At 37.0% G+C, this 25,284-nt stretch overlaps 1 protein-coding gene across 1 annotated transcript in view; it reads right to left on the bottom strand.

The window, feature by feature from the left end:
• Positions 1-1,026: 1,026 nt before the first annotated feature.
• The window catches only part of LOC128664339 (chloride anion exchanger-like), an 87,256-nt gene continuing 62,998 nt past the window's right edge, over positions 1,027-25,284 (bottom strand). The window contains exons 17-20 of the mRNA XM_053719179.1: positions 20,737-20,791; positions 2,320-2,465; positions 1,504-1,569; positions 1,027-1,161 (exon numbers count right to left, since the gene is read on the bottom strand). Of these exons, the coding sequence (XP_053575154.1) occupies positions 1,027-1,161; positions 1,504-1,569; positions 2,320-2,465; positions 20,737-20,791 (402 nt within the window). The remainder of the gene's footprint in view (positions 1,162-1,503; positions 1,570-2,319; positions 2,466-20,736; positions 20,792-25,284) is intronic.

Here is a 25,284-nt window from a genome sequence, read left to right on the forward strand (position 1 = left end):
TCCTATACTGTGCTTTCAGTAATATGCTGCCACTACAGCCCCAGGTATTTACATGACAGAATAATTTTTATTAGCAATACAGTAACTTTTTTGGAGGTGAGTTTCATTTTAAACCTAAGCACATGCCCCATAGAAATGTGCAGCCAAAGATTTTAGTTTTGGAATTTTTGTTCCGAATAGTCAGGGATGTTCATTTCCATTAATAATTAGTGGCTGGTAAACTAAACAAAAATTGGATTTTAGTTAAACATTTACATTTGTTTTCGTTAAAACTAATGTAAATGTTTTAAAGCTACAGGTGAAATGTTTACCTGTAGCCACAATATATATCCTCAATGCACTGTAGAGAGCGAGCTAAACCAATCCTCTTCTATGCCTGAGGAAACCACAGAATATTGCTGAGAAATGCGTAGCACTTTGTGTTATATAACAGCTGCTCATGGAGCATTTTTATTGATTTTAATGTTTTATTAAAGTTTTGTTAGCTTTTGTATATTTTTTTAGCAGAAGTGATCACCACACTTTGGTTCAGTGAGCTGTGACACTCAAAATTCTCAGCATGTGATGATTAGCACTGGTATGTGCGGATTTTCTATGATAACATTTTGGCCTCTATTTATCAAGGTCTATCGTACCTGATCTGACAGTGCGGATCAGGTCCGACAGACCTCGCTGAATACGGAGAGCAATACGCTCGCCACATTCAGCATTGCACCAGCAGCTCACAAGAGCTGCTGGTGCAACGCCGCCCCCTGCAGACTCGCGGCCAATAGGCCACCAGCAGGGGGTGTCAATCAACACAATGGTACTCGATCGGGTTGATTTCCGGCGATGTCTGTACGCCTGCTCAGAGCAGGCGGACAGGTTATGGAGCAGCGGTCTTTGTGACCGCTGCTTCATAACTGCTGTTTCTGGCGAGCCTGCAGGCTCGGCAGAAACACGGGGCATCAAGCTCCATTCGGAGCTTGATCAATATGCCCCTTTGTGTGGACTGGTTGATTGCAAACTGTTTGGTTTTATCTGCTGTTAGGAGGCGCCCTTCCTCTTTTTGATGCACCAATCCTCTTCTTGCCAGAGCCAGGCTGCAATAACAGCAGGTTTCATGCTCTCGTATCCAAGGACCTGCACTAAGTTTAAGTCTCCTGCTAGCACAGTCGGGCTCTTGCAAGAAGATCAAGTCAGCGTGTTCTCCACAGTGTGTTGAGGTAAGTATTAATACCTTAAAAAATGTTTGTTTTCTTTCATTTTCTTTGTGCGTTCATTCGGATTTTCGTTTCATTTAAACAAAAATGAAAAACTGATGAAAAAAATGCCCATCCATAATGCCCCAGCAAATGTATACATAAACAAAAAACAGGCGTGCTTTACGGACAGTTGCCTTTATTGTCCTAAAAGTTCTCTTCTTTATCAAACAGTAAATGCCTTTTATAATATTCTCCAAAATATTTAATGGTCAAATAAGTTAATAAATACATAAAAAATAAATAAACAAATTGTACTTACAGCAAGTTCTCTGTGACGCAAATCTCCATTAGTGTAACCACTTACATATGGGCTATATCCGCTCAGCTATGTAAGAGAACAAGTATTAAATTAAAAGCATGTCTACTTGAGTCTTCAATATTCAAAGCATTATTAAAATAATAGTATGGTAATCAGTATAACAGTATATATTTCTTGTCTAAATAAGGAATTTATTTTCCCTCTTAGAAAAAGGTTTGCTACCCATTCCCTGGGTATTTAGGATTGACCTATGGATGCCAACATGATAGGAAAGGCTCACACTCACTAGACTTTTGGAATATAAAAGGGACTTAATTATGTGACAACATTTCTGTCAATTTTACATTTCAAAAGTCCAGTGAGTGTAAACCTTTATGATCTGATTGTGTGTGTATATATATATATACATATATATATATATATATATACAGTATATATCCCCACTGTCACATCTATTAATATTATTTATTTAATCATTATTCTTATTCTTCCTACGATGAATGGATAAAGGTGAAATAGCTAAGCATTTATCATGAGTAAAATACATTTTGTGGTAAATTATGTATCATTGTCATGTAGTTAGTACTGTTGTATGAAAAAGGCTTTCTATAGCAGGCAACCAGAATGTCTTCCCTGACTAACTTTTGCTGTTTACCTGCTGTTCTGCAAGCTGCTGATTTAACACTGAAGCGGAATATCTCTTACCTATTATTTTAGTATCAGTCAATTATTACCTAACATTTAAAAATATCACATGTGTAATACCATTGTGCCTTTGTAGTTACAACATAAGTAAAATATAAATGATAAAATTACCTTTAATGCGCTCATTTCATAAGGCTGTTTCATGCATTTTTTTTCAAACACAAAAAGCACAGCATCATGGACAGTGATGAAAAACATTGATGTTGAAATGTCATCATCAAAAAACTCACAGTTCTTCAGTTTATCCAAGACATCACCTGAAAGATTTAAATAATTTATAAATCTGATTAAAAATCTCATGCTGTTTTAAAACAAACAACTCTTGCTAAATAGTCCTAAGTTTTATGGTATTTTTTAATTTAACGGGATATGAAACCCAAATTTTTTCTTTCATGATTTAGATAGCTCATGCAATTTTAACCAACTTTCTAATTTACTTCTATTATTCATTTTTCTTCTTTCTCTGGGTCACCTAGATTAAAAGTTTTGCGCTATAGAGGGTGCGAAACGAACGTAACAAAACGTTGCGTTATTTCACCCTCCTTACAAGTTACTAAAAAGCCACCTTGTGCGTGCGATATGGTGGCGATGAGCTCCATACTGCACAAAATCCAAGGGCTGCTTTGACGTGCTCGGGCGCGCTTTCCCCATAGACATCAATGGGGAGAAGGTGTTAAAAAAAACAACTAACACCTGAAGTGCGGAAAATCCAATTGTACACTGACCGCAGTCCACTCTTTCAAATACTTGGGTATGTTGTTAGACCCCAATCTATCTTTTGGCCTCCACATAGAAAAACTTGCATCTAAACTTTATCCAAAACTAGGTGCCCTGTACAGAAACAAATTCTGCCTCAGCCCTACAGTAAAGGAAAAGATTGTACAGCAAATGCTGATTAGATGTGTGCATGGCGAAAAAATTCGGTTCGGTTCGGATCGATTTGGATTTTTTCGAATTTCGATTTGGATCGATTCGAATTTGGAAAAATTCGAATTAATTCGGTTCGGATTCATTTCAGATTAATTCGTATTCAAATAAATTCGTCTGGATTTGGTTTGATTCGATTCGGTTCGGAAATTCGGAATTTCGGTAAGTGTTAGGTGTGATTAGACTAGTATTATGTACTGTATATTAGGTGTAACCCATAGCAGAGTGATATAACCTAATATACTGTACAATACTAGTGTAATTCATGGCCATCCGAATCTACCGAATAAAGCCGAATAAATCCGAACTAATTCGGATTTATTTGGTAGATTCGGCACTATTTTAATTCTGAAATTCGGATCGATCTGAATCCCGAATTTTACAAATTCGGCCGAATTTCTGAATCAATCCGAAATGAATCGCACATGTCTAATGCTGATGCCTATCATGGATTAGAGGGACGTAGTATATGCACCTGCACCGCAAACTCACCTTAATAAACTTAATACATTGTATAACTCGTTTTGCCGCTTTGTGTTACAATGTAACTACAGGACCCACCATTGTGACATGCTAAAAGAACTAAACTGGCTGTCGCTGGAATCCAGATGCACCCTCCATCTTTCCTGCCTTGTGTTTAAGAGCCTTTCTGGGAAGCTCCCGCCCTACCTGTGCAGAATGCTCTCCCTGGCTGTTCCCACCTCCTATAACCTCCGATCTAGTACCAGTACATTATTTAGTCTGCCTCAATACAAAAAGAAAGCAGCTCAATCCTCATTTTCCAACAGAGCACCACAATTATGGAACGACCTCCCGCACACTTTCAAACCTTCCCCAAGCCTAATATCCTTTAAGAGATCCCTCTCTACATATCTCAAATCAGAATGCACCTGTCATGGTTGATTATATATTTCCTACCTGTTCTATGTTAAATTTTTGCATATATTGTGTATTATTTTTTTTTTTTGTATTTTATTGTACCCTATTGTATCAATGCAATGTTTTGTGGGCCCAAGACATACTTGAAAACAAAAAAAATCTCAATGTATCCTTCCTGGTAAAATATTTGATAAATAAATATAGGTACCCACAACCACCTGAAATCACTTATATTATGTTAATCTTATCTTGTCTAATTATGGAATGTAAAAAAATGATCTCCCTATCTAAAATTTCAAATCTAAAATGCATTCCATTTGCATTGAAAGTTTGGTAAATTTCTTAGAATAAAATACAACCTGTTTTTCCTCAGTGTCATTTGCTTAAAGGGACATAAAACAAAAACTGATGGGATATACATTCCTCCCACCTCACTCATGCCTCCTTAGGAGCTGGTGAAGCATTATGTGCTTGATTCTTCAAAGAAAGGCACTTCTACGCATATTAAAGCCCAGTTCCTCTCTAGTGTTTGTCTGAGGAATGTGAAGGGAGTATTGCCTGATGATACCATGTTTTCACCTATGGGAAATCTATTCATAAGGCTCTCTGTCAATCGGTCTCAGGGATTCATCTGATGCTTCCCTTTACAGATCAACATTATACTCTTGTACCATTACCTCTGCTGATATGTTTCAGTTCTGGTTTGGCTGTCTGCTATATGTGAATGGTTGTCTTACACGGTAAGTATACATTTATTTTTTCTCAATAAAAGACACTCTCAACTATGGATTGTTATATATTGTTTGTATATATGCCTTGAGTCAGTAATTCAGTGCTCTTTTTAGGAACTTTAATTAGTGGCGAAAAATATGTCTCAAAGGTTGGTGGAGTTTGTTAAACATACATATTGTGTTTGGGGGCTATCAATTAATTTAAAACAATTTTGGCAAGTTTTGGTGTATAAACCACTTTTTTACTATTTTTTTTAAAAAAAAATACTATTTCAAATTGATGACGCTATTTAGGTCACGCGTGACGCGTCATCATTTTGTGCAGTTTTTTTGGCGCCAAATTTTCGCGCAATCTTTCTAACGTTATAAGCTCCACCCTCAGCCATGCAGTGCACTCATAAAATTCTAAGAGAGCTTTTGTGCAGCATTGTTTTATATTAAGAATTCTAATAATCAGATATTTATTTTTATAACTATTCACTCTGTTTCCCATTCTCTCAAGCCTGTATATATATATATATATATATATATATATATATATACAGGGAGTGCAGAATTATTAGGCAAGTTGTATTTTTGAGGATTAATTTTATTATTGAACAACAACCATGTTCTCAATGAACCCAAAAAACTCATTAATCTCAAAGCTGAATATTTTTGGAAGTAGTTTTTAGTTTGTTTTTAGTTTTAGCTATTTTAGGGGGATATCTGTGTGTGCAGGTGACTATTACTGTGCATAATTATTAGGCAACTTAACAAAAAACAAATATATACCCATTTCAATTATTTATTTTTACCAGTGAAACCAATATAACATCTCAACATTCACAAATATACATTTCTGACATTCAAAAACAAAACAAAAACAAATCAGTGACCAATATAGCCACCTTTCTTTGCAAGGACACTCAAAAGCCTGCCATCCATGGATTCTGTCAGTGTTTTGATCTGTTCACCATCAACATTGCGTGCAGCAGCAACCACAGCCTCCCAGACACTGTTCAGAGAGGTGTACTGTTTTCCCTCCTTGTAAATCTCACATTTGATGATGGACCACAGGTTCTCAATGGGGTTCAGATCAGGTGAACAAGGAGGCCATGTCATTAGATTTTCTTCTTTTATACCCTTTCTTGCCAGCCAATCTGTGGAGTACTTGGACGCGTGTGATGGAGCATTGTCCTGCATGAAAATCATGTTTTTCTTGAAGGATGCAGACTTCTTCCTGTACCATTGCTTGAAGAAGGTGTCTTCCAGAAACTGGAAGTAGGACTGGGAGTTGAGCTTGACTCCATCCTCAACCCGAAAATACCCCACAAGCTCATCTTTGATGATACCAGCCCAAACTAGTACTCCACCTCCACCTTGCTGGCGTCTGAGTAGGACTGGAGCTCTCTGCCCTTTACCAATCCAGCCACGGGCCCATCCATCTGGCCCATCAAGACTCACTCTCATTTCATCAGTCCATAAAACCTTAGAAAAATCAGTCTTGAGATATTTCTTGGCCCAGTCTTGACGTTTCAGCTTGTGTGTCTTGTTCAGTGGTGGTCGTCTTTCAGCCTTTCTTACCTTGGCCATGTCTCTGAGTATTGCACACCTTGTGCTTTTGGGCACTCCAGTGATGTTGCAGCTCTGAAATATGGCCAAACTGGTGGCAAGTGGCATCTTGGCAGCTGCACGCTTGACTTTTCTCAGTTCATGGGCAGTTATTTTGCGCCTTGGTTTTTCCACACGCTTCTTGCGACCCTGTTGACTATTTTGAATGAAACGCTTGATTGTTTGATGATCACGCTTCAGAAGCTTTGCAATTTTAAGAGTGCTGCATCCCTCTGCAAGATATCTCACTATTTTTGACTTTTCTGAGCCTGTCAAGTCCTTCTTTTGACCCATTTTGCCAAAGGAAAGGAAGTTGCCTAATAATTATGCACACCTGATATAGGGTGTTGATGTCATTAGACCACACCCTTTCTCATTACAGAGATGCACATCACCTAATATGCTTAATTGGTAGTAGGCTTTCGAGCCTATACAGCTTGTAGTAAGACAACATGCATAAAGAGGATGATGTGGTCAAAATACTCATTTGCCTACTAATTCTGCACTCCCTGTATATATATATATATATAAGAGCATGGATATAAATTTGCAGATATAATATATTTTTAAAATGTTTTTGTTTGTTTGCAACTGTGTCTCAAACGAAACCTGCCTCAGATGTTACCATAGAATTTGAAATGCCTGAACATGTTTCTACCAAAGCTAAGTGTGTTTGTTGTAAAAAAGCTTATCTAAATTCTTCAGCTCAACTATGTGGCTCTTGTTTTGACAATGTATTACATGCTGATAATATCTTTATGAGTACAAATGCATCCACTGTTATTCCATCTCAGTCTAATGTACAAAGCATTCCTGCAGAAAGGAAATATTTTATTACAGTTTAGATTAGGCAATGAATGCTATTCGCTTTAAAATAAATGTAAAAGGGTTTTGCAAAATTTTCCTAAATACTGATGAGGTTTCCTCTGATTCAGAGGATGCCATGTCAGAGACAGAAATAGACTAATCTTTTTTATTTAAGATAGATTATACAGTGGGTATTGAAAAGAATCACACCCTTGAAAAGAATCACATTTTGTTGCTTTACAGCCTGAAATAAAGTCAAACACAGTTTTTATTTATCCAGTTGTAATTATGCAGTGCAACTTATAACATCCAAGTTGATACTCCTGGATAAGTAAAGGTGTGATACAGCAACGGTGGGTATATCTATAGAGTATATTACCAAGGAGGTATAATAGGTAGGGTACTGAATAGTACCTATAAAATATATGCAAAATATTAATGCTGTTAAACACTGTGATTCGAACCACTGAGTGTGTGGTCTTATATCAGTTGCAACTAAGTAAAAAGTTTTATTAGGTACAATACGCTGACAGATATACCACAGTAATGGTGATAATAGAGAATCAAATAAACAGACGTTAATCTGATTCAAATGTGGATTTAAATTGGTGACCAGTCTGTATGTACCTTGGGGAGGTATATTAAAGTATCAGGAAGCATCCTATGATGTTAAAAGTTATTATAAGTTATAATAGGGTTGATAATAGTAGATTCCGGCACATCAATACTGATATCAATCAATACAATTACAGTACTTACACCAATCTATAAATATACTGAATATATCCCTAATCTTGTAGTACTTTCTACTCTAAGACTAATTTTGACTGCTATTTAAGTGATACTGCAGGTAGGAACAGTATTTCAGTATTGATGTGCCGGAATATACTATTATCAACCCTATTATAACTTATAATAACTTTTAACATCATAGGAGGCTTCCTGATACTTTAATATACCTCCCCAAGGTACATACAGGCTGGTCACCTATTTAAGTCCACATTTGAATCAGATTAACGTCTTTTTCTTTGATTCTCTATTATCACCATTACTGTGGTATATCTGTCAGTGTATTGTACCTAATAAAACTTTTTACTTAGTTGCAACTGATATAATACACTCAGTGGTTCGAATCACAGTGTTTAACAGCATTAATATTTTGCATATATTTTATAGGTACTATTCAGTACCCTACCTATTATACCTCCTTGGTAATATACTCTATAGATATACCCACCGTTGCTGTATCACACCTTTACTTATCCAGGAGTATCAACTACTTATCAGTCATTACAATACATAGCATGAGAAATATTCTCAGTGAATTCTAGTCAGTATACATTTGACCTCTTACTTTTTCTTGTATATACTGTTAATGATTATGACAATGACACTCACTATGCTATACTATTAGCATCTATTGTCTGGTTGACACGCGTATCCATCCCCCCTATCCGTAGTTTTAAATTGTGTGTTGTGCGTGTTTATTTACTTTTAACCTAACGAACGAATAAAAGTTATATTTTAATGTGTATTTTTTCACATCTATCTTGACCCATTTGTGTCATTTAATTTATTTGACATCAGTTCTCTGTGATTACTAATATTCCTTGGGATTAACCCACGTGTCAGAACTCAGGAGTGCTATCTGTGTATACTTATTGAGGAGGGCTCTCAACTCTCCCCAATTTCAGCAAATCTCAGTTTCTAATATACACAGCACCAACCCTGGAATTCAGGTCAATAATACCTGAGTATCCTTTTATAGGGCTGTAGTTCTTATTTATTTTTATGTAGTGCCATTGGACCCTCTTTTTTGTTTTGTCCATTATTCCTTCTATCCTGACAAGTGCTCCAGTGCCTGCTGCAGAGAACCCCCCATAACAGGATATTACCACCTCCATGCTTTACTGAAGGTATGGTGTTATTTCGGATGGTGAGCTGTATTGGATTTCCTCCAGACATATTATTTGGTGTTGAGGGCAAATAATTAAGTTTTAGTCTCGTCTGACTATAACACCTTTTTTCCATGTGGCCTCAACCCTATTATAACTTATAATAACTTTTAACATCATAGGAGGCTTCCTGATACTTTAATATACCTCCCCAAGGTACATACAGGCTGGTCACCTATTTAAGTCCACATTTGAATCAGATTAACGTCTTTTTCTTTGATTCTCTATTATCACCATTACTGTGGTATATCTGTCAGTGTATTGTACCTAATATGAATGTGACCTTTCTTGAGTGACTTTTTTCTTGCAACCCTCCCATACATGCCACATCTGTGGAGAATTTGTGATTTTGTTGTCATATACACATAATGACCACTCTTTGTCATAAATTCCTGCAACTGCTTCAGAGTTGCTGTGGGCCTCTTGGTAGCCTCTCTGATCAGTTTCCTCCTGGCTTTTTCATCCAGTTTGGAGCGACATCCTGATCCAGAGATGGTCTGTGTTGTACCAAATACCTTCCACTTCTTAATAATAGACTTCACTGTGCTTCTAGGCATTAATACAGACTTTTATATTTTCTCATATCCATCTCCTGACTTGTGCCTTTCCACAACATTATCCCAAAGATCTGAGTTAATCAGTATGCCCACAGCTGATCACAGTTGAAGGTCAAATGGCTTTGTGTGTGCCGTTGAGAAGGTTATTAGCTGCACCTGATTGAGTAATTTTAGGATGGAGTGATCCTGTTGTCAACTCAGTGATTCTGTTTTTGAATTGTCTTTATTTTTGCCTGACATGTTGGTGGTATATCTTTCACTTGGATGTGATAAGTTACACTGAGTAATTATAACTGGATAAATAAAAACTTTGTCTATTTCAGGCTGCAAAGCAACAAAATGTGATTATTTTCAAGGAGGTGATTATTTTCAATACCCACTGTATTCACTCTCTTTAAAATGAAGTATTGTTTACTTTGAGTATTGATGAGTCTAAACCTCCTGATGATAAAGCTAATAATCGTTTAAATTCTGTATTTAAGACTACTGTTATTACTCCTGAAGTTTTTCCTATTCCAGACGCTTTCTCTAATGTGATTGCTAAAGAATGGTCTAAACCTGATAAGTCTTTTAACCCTTCTTCTAGGTTTATTTTTTTTACCTTTTGCCTGTTGCTAATCTGGAACTTTGGCAAACAGTCCCTAAGGTTGATGGGGCTATTTCAACTCTTGCCAAACGTACTACTATTCCTATGGAAGAAAGTACCTCTTTTAAGGATCCTTTAGATAGGAAGCTTGAATCGTATCTAAGAATGGGCATATTTACATACTGACTATATTCTTAGACCAGTTATATCTAGGGCTGTTGTTGCTGCTGCTTCTACTTTTTGGTTGGACAGTTTAGCACAGCAGTTGTCTCCAGATCCTGAAAAATCTAACATTATCCTTTTACTTCAACATGCACATCATTTTATTTCTGATGCTGTATTTGATGTTATGAAGATCAATGTCAAATCTATGGCCCCTATTTATCAAAGGTCTTGCGGACCTGATCCGACAGTGCGGATCAGGTCCGCAAGACCTCGCTAAATGCGGAGAGCAATACGCTCTCCTCATTTAACATTGCACCAGCAGCTCACAAGAGCTGCTTGTGCAACGCCGTTCCTGCTGACTTGCGGCCAATCGGCCGCCAGCAGGGAGGTATCAATCAATGATGATTGAGATTTTTTTTAGCCTGTCTAAACCTTCAGTCTCTTTTATTCCCTTCAGTGGCTGTGCATGGAAGTTTTAGGTCTCATGAATGCAGCATCGGATGCAATCCCCTTTGCTCATTTTCATATGAGATCTCTACAGCTTTGCATGTTGCACCAATGGTGCAGGGATTACACTCAGATATCACAACTGATATTCTTAAATCTGAACACTCAACTCTCTCTGACCTGGTGGTTAAACCATCACCTTATAGTTCAAGGGGACTCCTTTGTTTGTCCTACCTGGTCTGTGAGCACAACAGATGCAAGTCCCACAGGTTGGGGAGCTGTCTGGGGGTCTCTGACAGCACAATGGGTTTGGAATCCTCGAGAGGTGAGGTTACCAATAAATATCTTAGAACTCTGTGCTATTTTTCAGAGCTCTTTAAGCTTGGCCTCTATTAAAGAGAGAACCATACATTTGTTTTCAAACAACAGTTGCATATCTCAATCATCAAGGGGGGACTAGCAGTACCCTAGCAATGGAGGAAGTATCTCTGATACTTTCTTGGGCGGAATCAAACTCTTGTCTGATCACTGTGATTCATATCGCAGGTGTAGACAATTGGGAAACGGATTATCTTAGCCGTCAATCTCTACATCCGGGGGAGTGGTCTCTCATCCAGATGTGTTCTATCGAATTTTGCAGATGTAGGGTCTTCCAGAAATAGATCAAATGGCTTCTCGTCTGAACAAGAAACATCCTAGATACCTTTCCAGGTCCAGGGAACCTCAGGCGGTAATGCTCTAGTCTAGCAGTTCCCTGGTTTTACCAACCTGCTTACATTTTTCCACCTCTAGTTCTTCTTCCAAGAGGGATTTTAAAAATCATAATGGAACAATCTTATGTGTTTCTGATAGCACCAGCATGGTCTCACAGGTTCTGGTATGAGGACCTTGCCTGAATGCCCAGTTGCCAACCTTGGCCACTTCCTCTAAGACCAGATATTCTTTCTCAAGGCCAGTTTTTCCATCCAGATCTCAAATCTCTAAATTTGAAGGCATGGAAATTGAACGCTTAGTCCTTAGTCATAGAGGTTTCTCTGAGTCAGTGATTAACACTATAATACAGGCTCATAATAAGCCTGTTTCAAGGAAAATATATCACAAGGTTTGGAAAACCTATATTTTATGGTGTTCCACACATGATTGTTCCTGGCATTCATTTAGAATTCCTAGGATTCTTCAGTTTCTTTAGGATGATTTGGATAAAGGTTCATCTGCCAATACTTTGAAAGGACACATCTCTGCTCTTTCTGTTTTATTTCACAGAAAGATTGCTAATCTTCCTGATATTTATTGTTTTGTCCAGGCTTTGACTCATATCAAACCTGTTATTAAATCTATTTCTCCTCCTTGGAGTCTAAATTTGGTATTAAACACTTTGCAGGCTCCTCCCTTTGAGCCTATGCGTTCTTTGGACATTTAACTACTTTCTTGGAAAATGTTATTTCTTTTGGCTATCTCTTCTTCTATAAAAGTTTCTGACTTGTCTTCTCTCTCTTGTGAGTCTCCTTATCTGATTTTCCATCAAGATAAAGCTGTTTTGCGGACTTCGTTAAAATGTTTGCCTAAGGTTGTGAATTCTAACAACATTAATAGGGAAATTATTGGTCCTTCATTGTGTCCTAATCATAAGAATACTCTTGAAAGATCTTTGCATTCTTTGGATGTGGTAAGAGCTTTGAAATATTATATTGATGCGACTAAGGATTTCAGATAGACTTCTAGTCTATTTGTTATTTTTTCTGGTTCTGCCATTTCTTTAGCATCTTAGCTGAAACTTCTGATTCACATAGCTTAATTGGAGGTGGGCCAGTCTCCACCTCAGGAAATTACAGCTCATTCTACAATATCAGTTGCCACATCTTGGGCTTTCAAGAATGAAGCTTCAGTTGATCAAATCTGCAAAGCAGCTACTTGGTCTTCTTTGCATACCTTTACTAAATTTTACCATTTTGATGTTTTTGCTTCTTCAGAAGCAGCTTTTCGTAGAAAGGTTTTTCAGGCAGCTGTCTCAGTTTGATTCTAGTGCCTGTTATTTAAGTTTTTTTAATTTTTAAGAAAGCTTAATTATTTTTTTTGGATTTCATTTCTCAGTGGAAATAGATGTTTTTATTTTTTTGTTACTCATGTACTTCCACATCTTGGGTATTATGTCCCATCAGTAAGAAGCTTGTGGACTCTTGCCACCTATATGAAAGAAAACATAATTTATGTAAGAACTTACCTGATAAATAAATTTCTTTCATGGAGGCGAGAGTCCCGAGACCCATCCATTTTTTTGGAGTTATGTTTTTTTTTTTGTATAAAGCACATTATTTATCCTATTTCTCTTTTTAATGCTTTTATTCCTTATACACCTCACTAACTTGGCTATACGTTAAACTGAGGTGTGAGTGAGGTGGGAGGTGTATTTATAGGCATTTGAGGTTTGGGAAACTTTGCCCCCTCCTGGTAGTAATGTATATCCCATCAATAACAAGATCGTGGACTCTCACCACCATGAAAGAAATTAATTTATCATGTAAGTTCTTACATAAATTATGTTTTTTGAAAGAGCCGCAATACACTACCAAGAGCTAACTGAACACATTGGTAAGTCAATGACAAGAGGCATATATGTGCAGACACCAATCAGCAGCTAGCTTTCAGCTCCAGATCCTACCTAGGCAATTAGATAATAGACGTAAATTGGAAAGTTCTTTAAATTATATGCTCTGTTTGAATCATACAAGAATAAAATTGGGGTTTCATGTCCCTTTAATATGGCTCAGTATACAAATATAGGACTATATCCTCTGTTTGTATCTAAAATGGACCCAGTATTAAAAAAAAAATTCTAGTGGTAGACTATTATTTACTGACGGCTAGATTTAGAGTTTTGTCGGTAACGACCCGCGTATCTAACGCTGGCTTTTTTCTGGCCGCACCTTTAAAATAACTCTGGTATTGAGAGTCCACAGAATGGCTGCGTTAGGCTCCAAAAAAGGAGCGTAGAGCATATTTAACGCAACTTCAACTCTCGATACCAGAGTTGCTTACGGACGCGGCCAGCCTCAAAAATGTGCTTCTGCACGATTCCCCCATAGGAAACAATGGGGTTGTTTGAGCTGAAAAAAAACCTGCAAAAAAGCCGCGTTCAGCTCCTAACGCAGCCCCATTGTTTCCTATGGGGAAACACTTCCTACGTCTGCACCTAACACTCTAACATGTACCCCGAGTCTAAACACCCCTAACCTTACACTTATTAACCCCTATTCTGCCGCCCCCGCTATCGCTGACCCCTGCATATTATTATTAACCCCTAATCTGCCGCTCCGTAACCCGTCGCTACTTACATTATCCCTATGTACCCCTAATCTGCTGCCCCTAACACCGCCGACCCCTATATTATATTTATTAACCCCTAATCTGCCCCCCACAACGTCGCCTCCACCTGCCTACACTTATTAACCCCTAATCTGCCGAGCGGACCGCACCGCTATTATTATAAAGTTATTAACCCCTAATCCGCCTCACTAACCCTATAATAAATAGTATTAACCCCTAATCTGCCCTCCCTAACATCGCCGACACCTAACTTCAATTATTAACCCCTAATCTGCCGACTGGAGCTCACCGCTATTCTAATAAATGTATTAACCCCTAAAGCTAAGTCTAACCCTAACACTAACACCCCCCTAAATTAAATATAATTTTAATCTAACGAAATTAATTAACTCTTATTAAATAAATTATTCCTATTTAAAGCTAAATACTTACCTGTAAAATAAATCCTAATATAGCTACAATATAAATTATATTTATATTATAGCTATTTTAGGATTAATATTTATTTTACAGGTAACTTTGTATTTATTTTAACCAGGTACAATAGCTATTAAATAGTTAAGAACTATTTAATAGCTAAAATAGTTAAAATAATTACAAATTTACCTGTAAAATAAATCCTAACCTAAGTTACAATTAAACCTAACACTACACTATCAATAAATTAATTAAATAAAATACCTATAATTATCTACAATTAAACCTAACACTACACTATCAATAAATAAATTAAATACAATTCCTACAAATAAATACAATGAAATAAACTAACTAAAGTACAAAAAATAAAAAAGAACTAAGTTACAAAAAATAAAAAAATATTTACAAACATTAGAAATATATTACAACAATTTTAAACTAATTACACCTACTCTAAGCCCCCTAATAAAATAACAAAGCCCCCCAAAATAAAAAAAATGCCCTACCCTATTCTAAATTACTAAAGTTCAAAGCTCTTTTACCTTACCAGCCCTGAACAGGGCCCTTTGCGGGGCATGCCCCAAGAAGTTCAGCTCTTTTGCCTGTAAAAAAAAACATACAATACCCCCCCCAACATTACAACCCACCACCCACATACCCCTAATCTAACCCAAACCCCCCTTAAATAAACCTAACACTAAGCCCCTGAAGATCTCCCTACCTTGAGTCGTCTTCACCCAGCCGAGCCAAATTCTTCATCCAAGTGGAGCAAGAAGAGGTCCTCCATCCGGTAGAAGTCTTCATCCAAGCGGGGCAGAAGAGGTCTTCCATCCGATTGAAATCTTCATCCAAGAGGCATCTTCTATCGTCATCCATCCGGAGCGGAGCGGCAGCATCCTGAAGACCTCCGACGCGGAACATCCATCCTGGCCGATGAATGACGGTTCCTTTAAATGACGTCATCCAAGATGGCGTCCCTCGAATTCCGATTGGCTGATAGGATTCTATCAGCCAATCGGAATTAAGGTAGGAATATTCTGATTGGCTGATGGAATCAGCCAATCAGAATCAAGTTCAATCCGATTGGCTGATCCAATCAGCCAATCAGATTGAGCTTGCATTCTATTGGCTGATCGGAACAGCCAATAGAATGCGAGCTCAATCTGATTGGCTGATTGGATCAGCCAATCAGATTGAACTTGATTTTGATTGGCTGATTCCATCAGCCAATCAGAATATTCCTACCTTAATTCCGATTGGCTGATAGAATCCTATCAGCCAATCGGAATTCGAGGGACGCCATCTTGGATGACGTCATTTAAAGGAACCGTCATTCGTCGTTCAGTCGTCGGCCAGGATGGATGTTCTGCGTCGGAGGTCTTCAGGATGCTGCCGCTCCGCTCCGGATGGATGACGATAGAAGATGCCTCTTGGATGAAGACTTCAATCGGATGGAAGACCTCTTCTGCCCCGCTTGGATGAAGACTTCTACCGGATGGAGGACCTCTTCTTGCTCCGCTTGGATGAAGAATTTGGCTCGGCTGGGTGAAGACGACTCAAGGTAGGGAGATCTTCAGGGGCTTAGTGTTAGGTTTATTTAAGGGGGGTTTGGGTTAGATTAGGGGGGTTGTAATGTTGGGGGGGGTATTGTATGTTTTTTTTTACAGGCAAAAGAGCTGAACTTCTTGGGGCATGCCCCGCAAAGGGCCCTGTTCAGGGCTGGTAAGGTAAAAGAGCTTTGAACTTTAGTAATTTAGAATAGGGTAGGGCATTTTTTTATTTTGGGGGCTTTGTTGTTTTATTAGGGGGCTTAGAGTAGGTGTAATTAGTTTAAAATTGTTGTAATATATTTCTAATGTTTGTAAATATGTTTTTATTTTTTGTAACTTAGTTAGTTTATTTCATTGTATTTATTTGTAGGAATTGTATTTAATTTATTTATTGATAGTGTAGTGTTAGGTTTAATTGTAGATAATTATAGGTATTTTATTTAACTAATTTATTGATAGTGTAGTGTTAGGTTTAATTGTAACTTAGGTTAGGATTTATTTTACAGGTAAATTTGTAATTATTTTAACTATTTTAGCTATTAAATAGTTCTTAACTATTTAATAGCTATTGTACCTGGTTAAAATAAATACAAAGTTACCTGTAAAATAAATATTAATCCTAAAATAGCTATAATATAAATATAATTTATATTGTAGCTATATTAGGATTTATTTTACAGGTAAGTATTTAGCTTTAAATAGGAATAATTTATTTAATAAGAGTTAATTAATTTTGTTAGATTAAAATTATATTTAAGTTAGGGGGGTGTTAGTGTTAGGGTTAGACTTAGCTTTAGGGTTTAATACATTTATTAGAATAGCGGTGAGCTCCAGTCGGCAGATTAGGGGTTAATAATTGAAGTTAGGTGTCGGCGATGTTAGGGAGGGCAGATTAGGGGTTAATACTATTTATTATAGGGTTAGTGAGGCGGATTAGGGGTTAATAACTTTATTATAGTAGCGGTACGGTCCGCTCGGCAGATTAGGGGTTAATAAGTGTAGGCAGGTGGAGGCGACGTTGAGGGGGGCAGATTAAGGGTTAATAAATATAATATAGGGGTTGGCGGTGTTAGGGGCAGCAGATTAGGGGTACATAGCTATAATGTAGGTGGCGGCTCTTTGCGGTCGGCAGATTAGGGGTTAATTATTGTAGGTAGCTGGCTGCGACATTGTGCGGGGCAGGTTAGGGGTTAATAAATATAATATAGGGGTCGGCGGTGTTAGGGGCAGAAGATTAGGGGTACATAAGTATAACGTAGGTGGCGGTCGGCAGATTAGGGGTTAAAAAAATTTAATCGAGTGTCGGCGATGTGGGGGGACCTCGGTTTAGGGGTACATAGGTAGTTTATGGGTGTTAGTGTACTTTAGAGCACAGTAGTTAAGAGCTTTATAAACCAGCATTAGCCCAGAAAGCTCTTAACTACTGACTTTTTTCTGCGGCTGGAGTTTTGACGTTAGATTTCTAACGCTCACTTCAGACACGACTCTAAATACCGGAGTTAGAAAGATCCCATTGAAAAGATAGGATACGCAATTGACGTAAGGGGATCTGCGGTATGGAAAAGTCGCGGCTGAAAAGTGAGCGTTAGACCCTTTTTTGAATGACTCCAAATACCGGTGGTAGCCTAAAACCAGCATTAGGAGCCTCTAACGCTGGTTTTCACGGCTACCGCCAAACTCCAAATCTAGGCCTGAGTAAGCTATATCTGCTAATGAGAAGAGCTCAATTTTGATAGACAGCCTTTCCAGCACAATCCAGATTGGTTAATCTTATCACCAATCAGGATTGATTTAAAAATTCTCTAAATTGGTGAGATCATGAAACTGTTCCAAACTACTATAAGAAAGAGGACCATTAAGCATTCTGTTGCTGCTGACTATAGAGGCTAAAGACAGTAACAAATATTTACCTATGCATATAAAAAACACGTAATGCACTTTCATTATTTATTTTGATACTATTTCCTAAAATTTAACTCATAATGGGCTAGACTACAAGTTGAGAGCTAAATATCGCCTCCGCAAAAGCGATATTTGCACTCTACTGAGTAATACCAGCGCACACTGCACGAAACAATTGCACTCACGAGAGCGCGCTTCCATAGGCTCCAATGGGAACCATCAGTCACGGCATGAGAACCAGCACAGAGAAGGGGGTAAGTTGCGCAGCGATGGCCAGCAATTTTAAATATATATGTGTGTGAATATGTATATTAATGTGTTAATATGTGTATATACACATATTAACACATAAATATATATGTATATAAGCATATACATATATATTTAACATTTTTCATATAAAACTAAATGACCCTTTATTTTGGGGGCATTTGGGGCACTTTTAGAAAATTAACCAGAGATCTGATCTATTGCTAATTTTCAGAGCGCTAATTGCTATCACATGCTCGCAGTAGCAATAACCAGCCACTTTTAATGGCTGGTTATTTATCGCGCGCCTGCAAACGGATGAATTTGCCCATTTACGGGCCCACGATAAATTATCGCTCTACTTGTAATCTAGCCCAATATTGGGAGGTTACATTTTTATTGTAATGATAACTGATTTAACAATATTACATAGTATTATTATAATTATCAGTTATTTGTAAAGCACCAACAGATTCTGCAGTGCTAATCTACACAGTGGTTGCTTAATCAGTGTATGAGCTCATTTATGTCTGTTCCTAAATGACCAAAGCAATGGAGATAAGATCAACAATACTAAAGGGTGCATAGGACCCAAGTCAACTTGGATGCCGAGAGGGTTAATAAATGAGACCAAGATTAAGGACCAGTAAATACAGTAGATTTGCATAATCAACACATTTATGATAACAAGACAATGCAATAGCACTTAGTGTAAACTTCCACTGAGTAGTAGTTTTTTTTCTGGCAAAAAGTTATATCTATTTCCACTCCTCCTGTATCATGTGACAGCCATCAGCCAATCACAAATGCATATACATATATTCTGCGAATTCTTGCACATACTCAGTAGGAGCTGGTGACTCAAAAGTGTAAATATAATAGATTTTGCTAATGGAAGTAAATTGGAAAGTTGTTTAAAATTGCGTGCTCTATCTGAATCATGAAAGTTTAATTTTGACTTGAGTGTCCCTTTAAGATTAATTGAACAGGGCTAGGTCATGATTAAGGTTAATAAAGTGAATCTGGGTCATGGTTAAAGTTGATTGCAGTATGGCTGGGTCATGGGTAAGTTAATTGCAGAAGCAGTGGGTAATGGTTAAGGTAAATGCAGATTGGGTTGGTCATGGTCAGGGTTAATTATAGTGGGGCAGAGTGAAATGTAAACCTTATTGTGTTGGAGATTAATTTATATTTTGAGTTTTAGGCTGCCTTGAGGCCAGTATAGGGGTTGTAGACTGCACAGTGACAAGCATAGTGTACCCTACATGTTATGTCAGACCAGCTCTCAAACTGTCATAATACAATTGTTTAGTAATCAATTGCAGAGACAAGTTTTAATGTGCTCACAACCCTGTTACTATCAAAAGAGATAGAACCTGATATGGGCTGCAGACATTAGGAACCACATTCCCTTGATTTTGACACTCAGGGTCCGATGATCTAAAGCTCTCTAGGCTGTCAAGATTAATACAGAATGCTCGCCAGTCCTTCTATTTCCCCGGTGGAATGATCGAAAGCCACTTTTAACCATGAAACCAGGGTGTCTCGCTAAGGGGCGTATACTGCATTTTCATATGAAAAGCACACAACAAAATTCATATTTTAAACATCATACAAAACAAATAATTGAACCATTAACACAAAAATATGCAGGAAAAATGGTATTGTTGAGGTGCATCAAAAATCGTAACAAAATTCTTCACCAAAAACGGTATTTTACCAAAAAGGTAAAATTCGTATGTAATTTACACAGGAATAAATCGTATTAAATATGCACAGTGTAAATATTTTACTACACTGCAAAAAACACACAGAAAACACATAATTTATACAAAATGTAAAGCGTAATGGTTGTTTTTTTTTTGTAAAATGGGCTGAACATGGGCGTATATGAAAATGTCTCTCTAATCCCAGCGTATTTCTGTAAAGATTGTCGCACTGCAGATCTCACCGTTTTTTCTAACTAAAAGGGGGCAAGCTTTTCTCAAAACACTACAAATTTTTATAGCCCTAATAGAAAAACACATGCATATGAAAATATAGGCAAATGTAAAATGATATACGCAGAAGGCAGTGCAATGTGATTTGTATTGGCTGCAGGTTTTTATTTTTAAAGTGCGCCCCTGCTCACAGCTAACTTCTCTCTAAGGAGCGAAGTGTCACTATCTATCGAGCTCCATTACTTTCAATAGAAGCCATCTTGCTACTCGCAGGGACTGCCCCATTTTTACGATCATTCCAGCAGTGCAGCCCCTGCGAGAGTCGGCGAAAAAAATTGTTTTAATCTGGCGATGCTTCGATCATCGTGCCCTCAGTTTTTGAGTTAAATAGTTGAATATCATATTCACTTCACTGCCTTGAATCCTTAAATAAATAGATAAAATAATATTGCCTTTTTTACAATTACTGATATAAAAAAAATGTAAATAAACTTACTGTCAATATTAGCAATGTACACTTCAATTTCAATCTTCAAAAATTCTTTTATAATCTGTAAATAACATAGAAATGATTACTTCATGCAACATCTAACAACAAACTTAAATTACTTTATTAATGGCCATTAAACTAAAAAAATGCATTATTCACACCAAGAACCAGACATTATACACGTTAAAATTATGTTTTGTATGAAAAAGGTTATTAAAGTAGTTTAAATAATTGTTGACACTAACAGGAAATTTATTTTTGTGCACAATACATTCAACTAGAAATTCATTGTTCACTGGTTGATAAGCACAACTTCCACTAATTTATTTGCTGATAGTAACACTTCTAAACCTGCCTGAAAACAAAATTGTGGATTTATTTAGAATAAGAGCATCTGTTTTATTATGAAAGAAAAATGCAATGAAAATATTTTAAATACAACAAATGCCTTTAATGTCACTTTAAATTAGTAGTTGTATCTCACATGAAAAACAAATGACTTTATGCATAATAATAAAATGAAAGTGAGAAATTTTCAGCTTGCAGCAACTTTTAATACTGACAATATGAAGCATTTGCGCTTGTTTAAAAAACCCCCATTAAAACTGCATTGTTACATAGTTCATTACATCTATCAGACACTGATTATACCGTTACACCAAAGTCCACTTTTTTTCCTGAAAAAGGCTGATCTCTTCCTTAATTCTTTTCTTTATTTTTTGTTTATAACTGTAGACAGAGTAATGATCTATTTTTACCTTTTTTGCATTTCTCTCTGATTAAGAATTAAGACTCTCATATGGTATTTGCTCTTTTTTTTCTTTTCAAATAAGAAAATAAACTTGTATTTTTCTGCTTTCAGTGTTTGTAATGTATTGTTTGGCTGCTACTTGACAGACAGACTGACCAACTCTTTAAAAAAAAAAAAAATATATATATATATTATATACAGTATATAAATATATATATATATATATATATATATATACTGTATATATACACATATATATATATTTCTTTCATGTACGTGGCAAGAGTCCATGAGCTAGTGATGTATGGGATATACATTCCTACCAGGAGGGGGCAAGGTTTCCCAAACTTCAAAATGCCTGTAAATACACCTCCCACCACACACATACCTTAGTTTTACGAACGTTGCCTCTCATGAAGGTTGTGAAGTAAGTTGCGCTTGATCTTTCTTCTGTGATAGGCGCTTCTAAGCATATTGAAGCCCAGTTACTCTCAAAGTACAGTGTTTGTCTGAGGGATGTGAAGGAAGTTTTGCCTGATGCCATCTTTTCACCTATGGGAAATCTATTCTAAGGCTCTCTGTAATCGGTCGCAGAGATTAATCTCTGCCTCCCTTCGCAGATCGACATTATATTCCTCTACTATTACCTTTGCTGATATGTTTCAGGACTGATTTGGCTGTATGTGGATGGGTGTCTTCTGGTAAGTATATATCATGTTTTAAGACACTCAGCTATGTTTGGCACTTTATTTTTTAAAAGTTTTAAATGTATATTGTATATTTTTGCCATGAGTCAGATCTGTGTATTTCCCTTACTTAGCAGTCTAACAGTTTCAGCATGGAAATTATGTTTATGGGAGTTTTTAAGCTTACCTGGGGTTCCAGTTACTTGTATCTTGGAGTCTGTTTTTTTTTAATTTTCGGGGGCTTAGGCTCGCGATGATGCAGAATGCTACTTTTTATTGCGTCATTTTTGGTGCAATAATTTTTGGCGCGAAGTCGTGAGTCATGTAATTTCTTGCGTCTTTCTTTGTTAGCTTTGGCGCCAAAAGTTTTTTTCTCTGCATTTGCATCATCTTTTATTGCGTCATTCTTGCCGCCAAAATTTGTTATATTAAGTCTCTCCCTCTTTTGCTCTCTGCTCTCATTTGATTCATAGAGGGCTATGTTGCTTGCTTTTGATTTTACTTTTGTATAAAAAAAAATGTATCATAAGCATTTTTTCCCATTCCTGAAACTGCTATTTTGAGGAAATTGGATATTTTATTTAAATGTTATTTTTTCTTTTTTGTTACATTTTGCAAGATGTCTAAAACTGATACTGCCTCTGATGTTACTGTAGGAACCAAGCTGCCTGAACACAATTCTACCAAAGCTAAGTGTGTATGTTGTAAATTAGCTGATCTTACTTCTTCAGCTCAAATATGTGGCACTTGTTATGAAAAATTATTACATGCTGATAATGTTTCTATAAGTACAAATACATTTTCTGTTAAACCGTCACAGTCTAATGTACATGATATTCCTGTAGATATAAAATATTATATTACTGCAGCCAAAGAGAAGGCTATGACTGCTATTCTGCCTTCAAATAAACATAAAAGGTCTCTCCTAACTTCTCATAAATCTGATGAAGTTTGTATTGATCGACAGCATACTGAAGTATCTTCTGCTGATGAGGATTTCTCTAGCTCAGAGGATCCTACTTCAGAGACTGAAATTGATAAATCAACCTTTCTTTTTAAGATTGAATATATTCGTTCTTTATTAAAGGAAATATTGTTTACTTTGGGTATTGAGGAATCTAGTCCTCTTGATAACTAGAATAGCAAACGTTTGAATTCTGTTTTTAAAACTTCTGAGGTTACTCCTGAAGTTTTTCCTATTCCAGTTGCTAATTCTCATATGTTTACTAAAGAATGGTCTAAACTTGGTGCTTCTTTTAACCCTTCTTCTAGGTTTAAAAAGCGATATCCTTTACCTGTGGCTAATAAGACCTTAAGGTTGATGGGGCTATTTCTACTCTTGCCAAATATATTACTATTTCTATGGAAGATAGTACTTCTTTTAAGGATCCTTTAGATAGGAAGATTTAATCCTATCTTAGAAAAGCATATTTACATACTGGCTATATTCTTAGACCTGCCATTTATATGGCTGATGTTACCCAGCTATCAGTACCTCTTTCTATGGCTGATGTTGCTGCTGCTTCAACTTTTTGGTTGGACAGTTTAGCTCAACAGTTAACAGATCCTGAATTGTCTAGCATGCTAATCATTTCATTTGTGATGCTATATTTGATGTCATTAAGATTGATATTAAATCTTACTAGAAGAGCTTTATGACTTAAATCTGATATGGTGTCTAAATCTAGATTACTATCTTTATCATTTCATGGTAGTAATTTATTTGGTTCTCAATTGGATTCTATTATTTGCACTATCACCGGGGGAAAGGGAGTTTTTCTGCCCCAAGATAAGAAATCTAAGGGTAAATTTAAAGCTCCCAATCTTTTTCGTTCCTTGCGTCAGAATAGAGAACAAAAGACCTCTCCTTCCCCTAAGGCCTCTGGCTCTAATTGGAGAATCGGAAAAAATCCAAGCCTTATAAAAATCCAAATCCAGTGCATGAAGGTGCGGCCTTCAAACCAGTTCAACTGGTGGGGGGCAGATGAAATTATTTCAACACATTTGGACAGTTTCTGTTCAAAATCATTGTATTCAGAATATTGTGTCTCAGGGGTATCGGATAGGTTTCAGAATAAGACCTCCCATGGGAAGATTCTTTCTTTCTCATGTTCCAACAAACCCTGTGAAAGCTCAGGCTTTTTGGAAATGTGTTTCAGGCCTAGAGCTTTCAGGGGTGATTGTTTCAGTTCCTCTGCAAGAACGGGGTTTGGGTTTTAATTCAAATCTATTCATTGTCCCAAAGAAAGAAGATACATTCAGACCAATTCTGGATCTGAAATTTTTAAATCGTTTTGTAAGAGTCCCAACTTTCAAGATGGTTACTATAAGGACTATTCTGCCTTTGGTTCAAAAAGGTCATTTCATGTCCACAATAGACTTACAGGATGCTTATCTTCACATTCTGATTCATCCAGACCACTATCGTTTTCTGAAATTCTCTTTTCTAGACAAGCATTACCAATTTGTCGCTCTTCCGTTTGGCCTGGCGACAGCTCTGAGAGTCTTTTCAAAGGTTCTCGGTGCCCTTCTATCTGTCATAAGAGAGCAGGATATTGTGGTGTTTCCTTATTTGGATGATATATTGATACTAGCTCAGTCATTTAATTTAGCAGAATCTCACACAAAACAACTAGTGTGGTTTCTTCAAAAACATGGTTGGTGGATCAATTTACAAAAGAGTTTCTTGATTCCTCAGACAAGGGTCACCTTTTTTAGGTTTCCAGATAGATTTAGTGTTCATGACTCTTTCCCTGACAGACTAGAGATGAATGAAGTTAGTTTTAGCTTGTCTAAACCTTCAGTCTCTATCATTCCCTTCAGTGGCTATGTGCATGGAAGTTTTAGGTCTCATTGTCAGGGTGCCAGGAATCAGACTGAGACGAGAAGTGCAAAAATAATCACACCTTTATTAAAAGCAAAAAATAATAAAAAGTCCACAAGTCAAATAACAAGCCAGGAGTCAAAACCAGAGCTGGTAGTCAGATGAGCCAAGTCAGGAGCCAAAGCGAATAGTCAGACGAGCCGGAATCAGGAACAAGGAAAACAGCAGAGTCAGGAACAAGCCAGGGATCAGGAACCAGGAAGGACGTCAGGCAGCCAGGTAAAACACAGGAG

This window comes from Bombina bombina, chromosome 6, assembly GCF_027579735.1.
Source record: "Bombina bombina isolate aBomBom1 chromosome 6, aBomBom1.pri, whole genome shotgun sequence".
Lineage (NCBI taxonomy): Eukaryota > Metazoa > Chordata > Amphibia > Anura > Bombinatoridae > Bombina > Bombina bombina.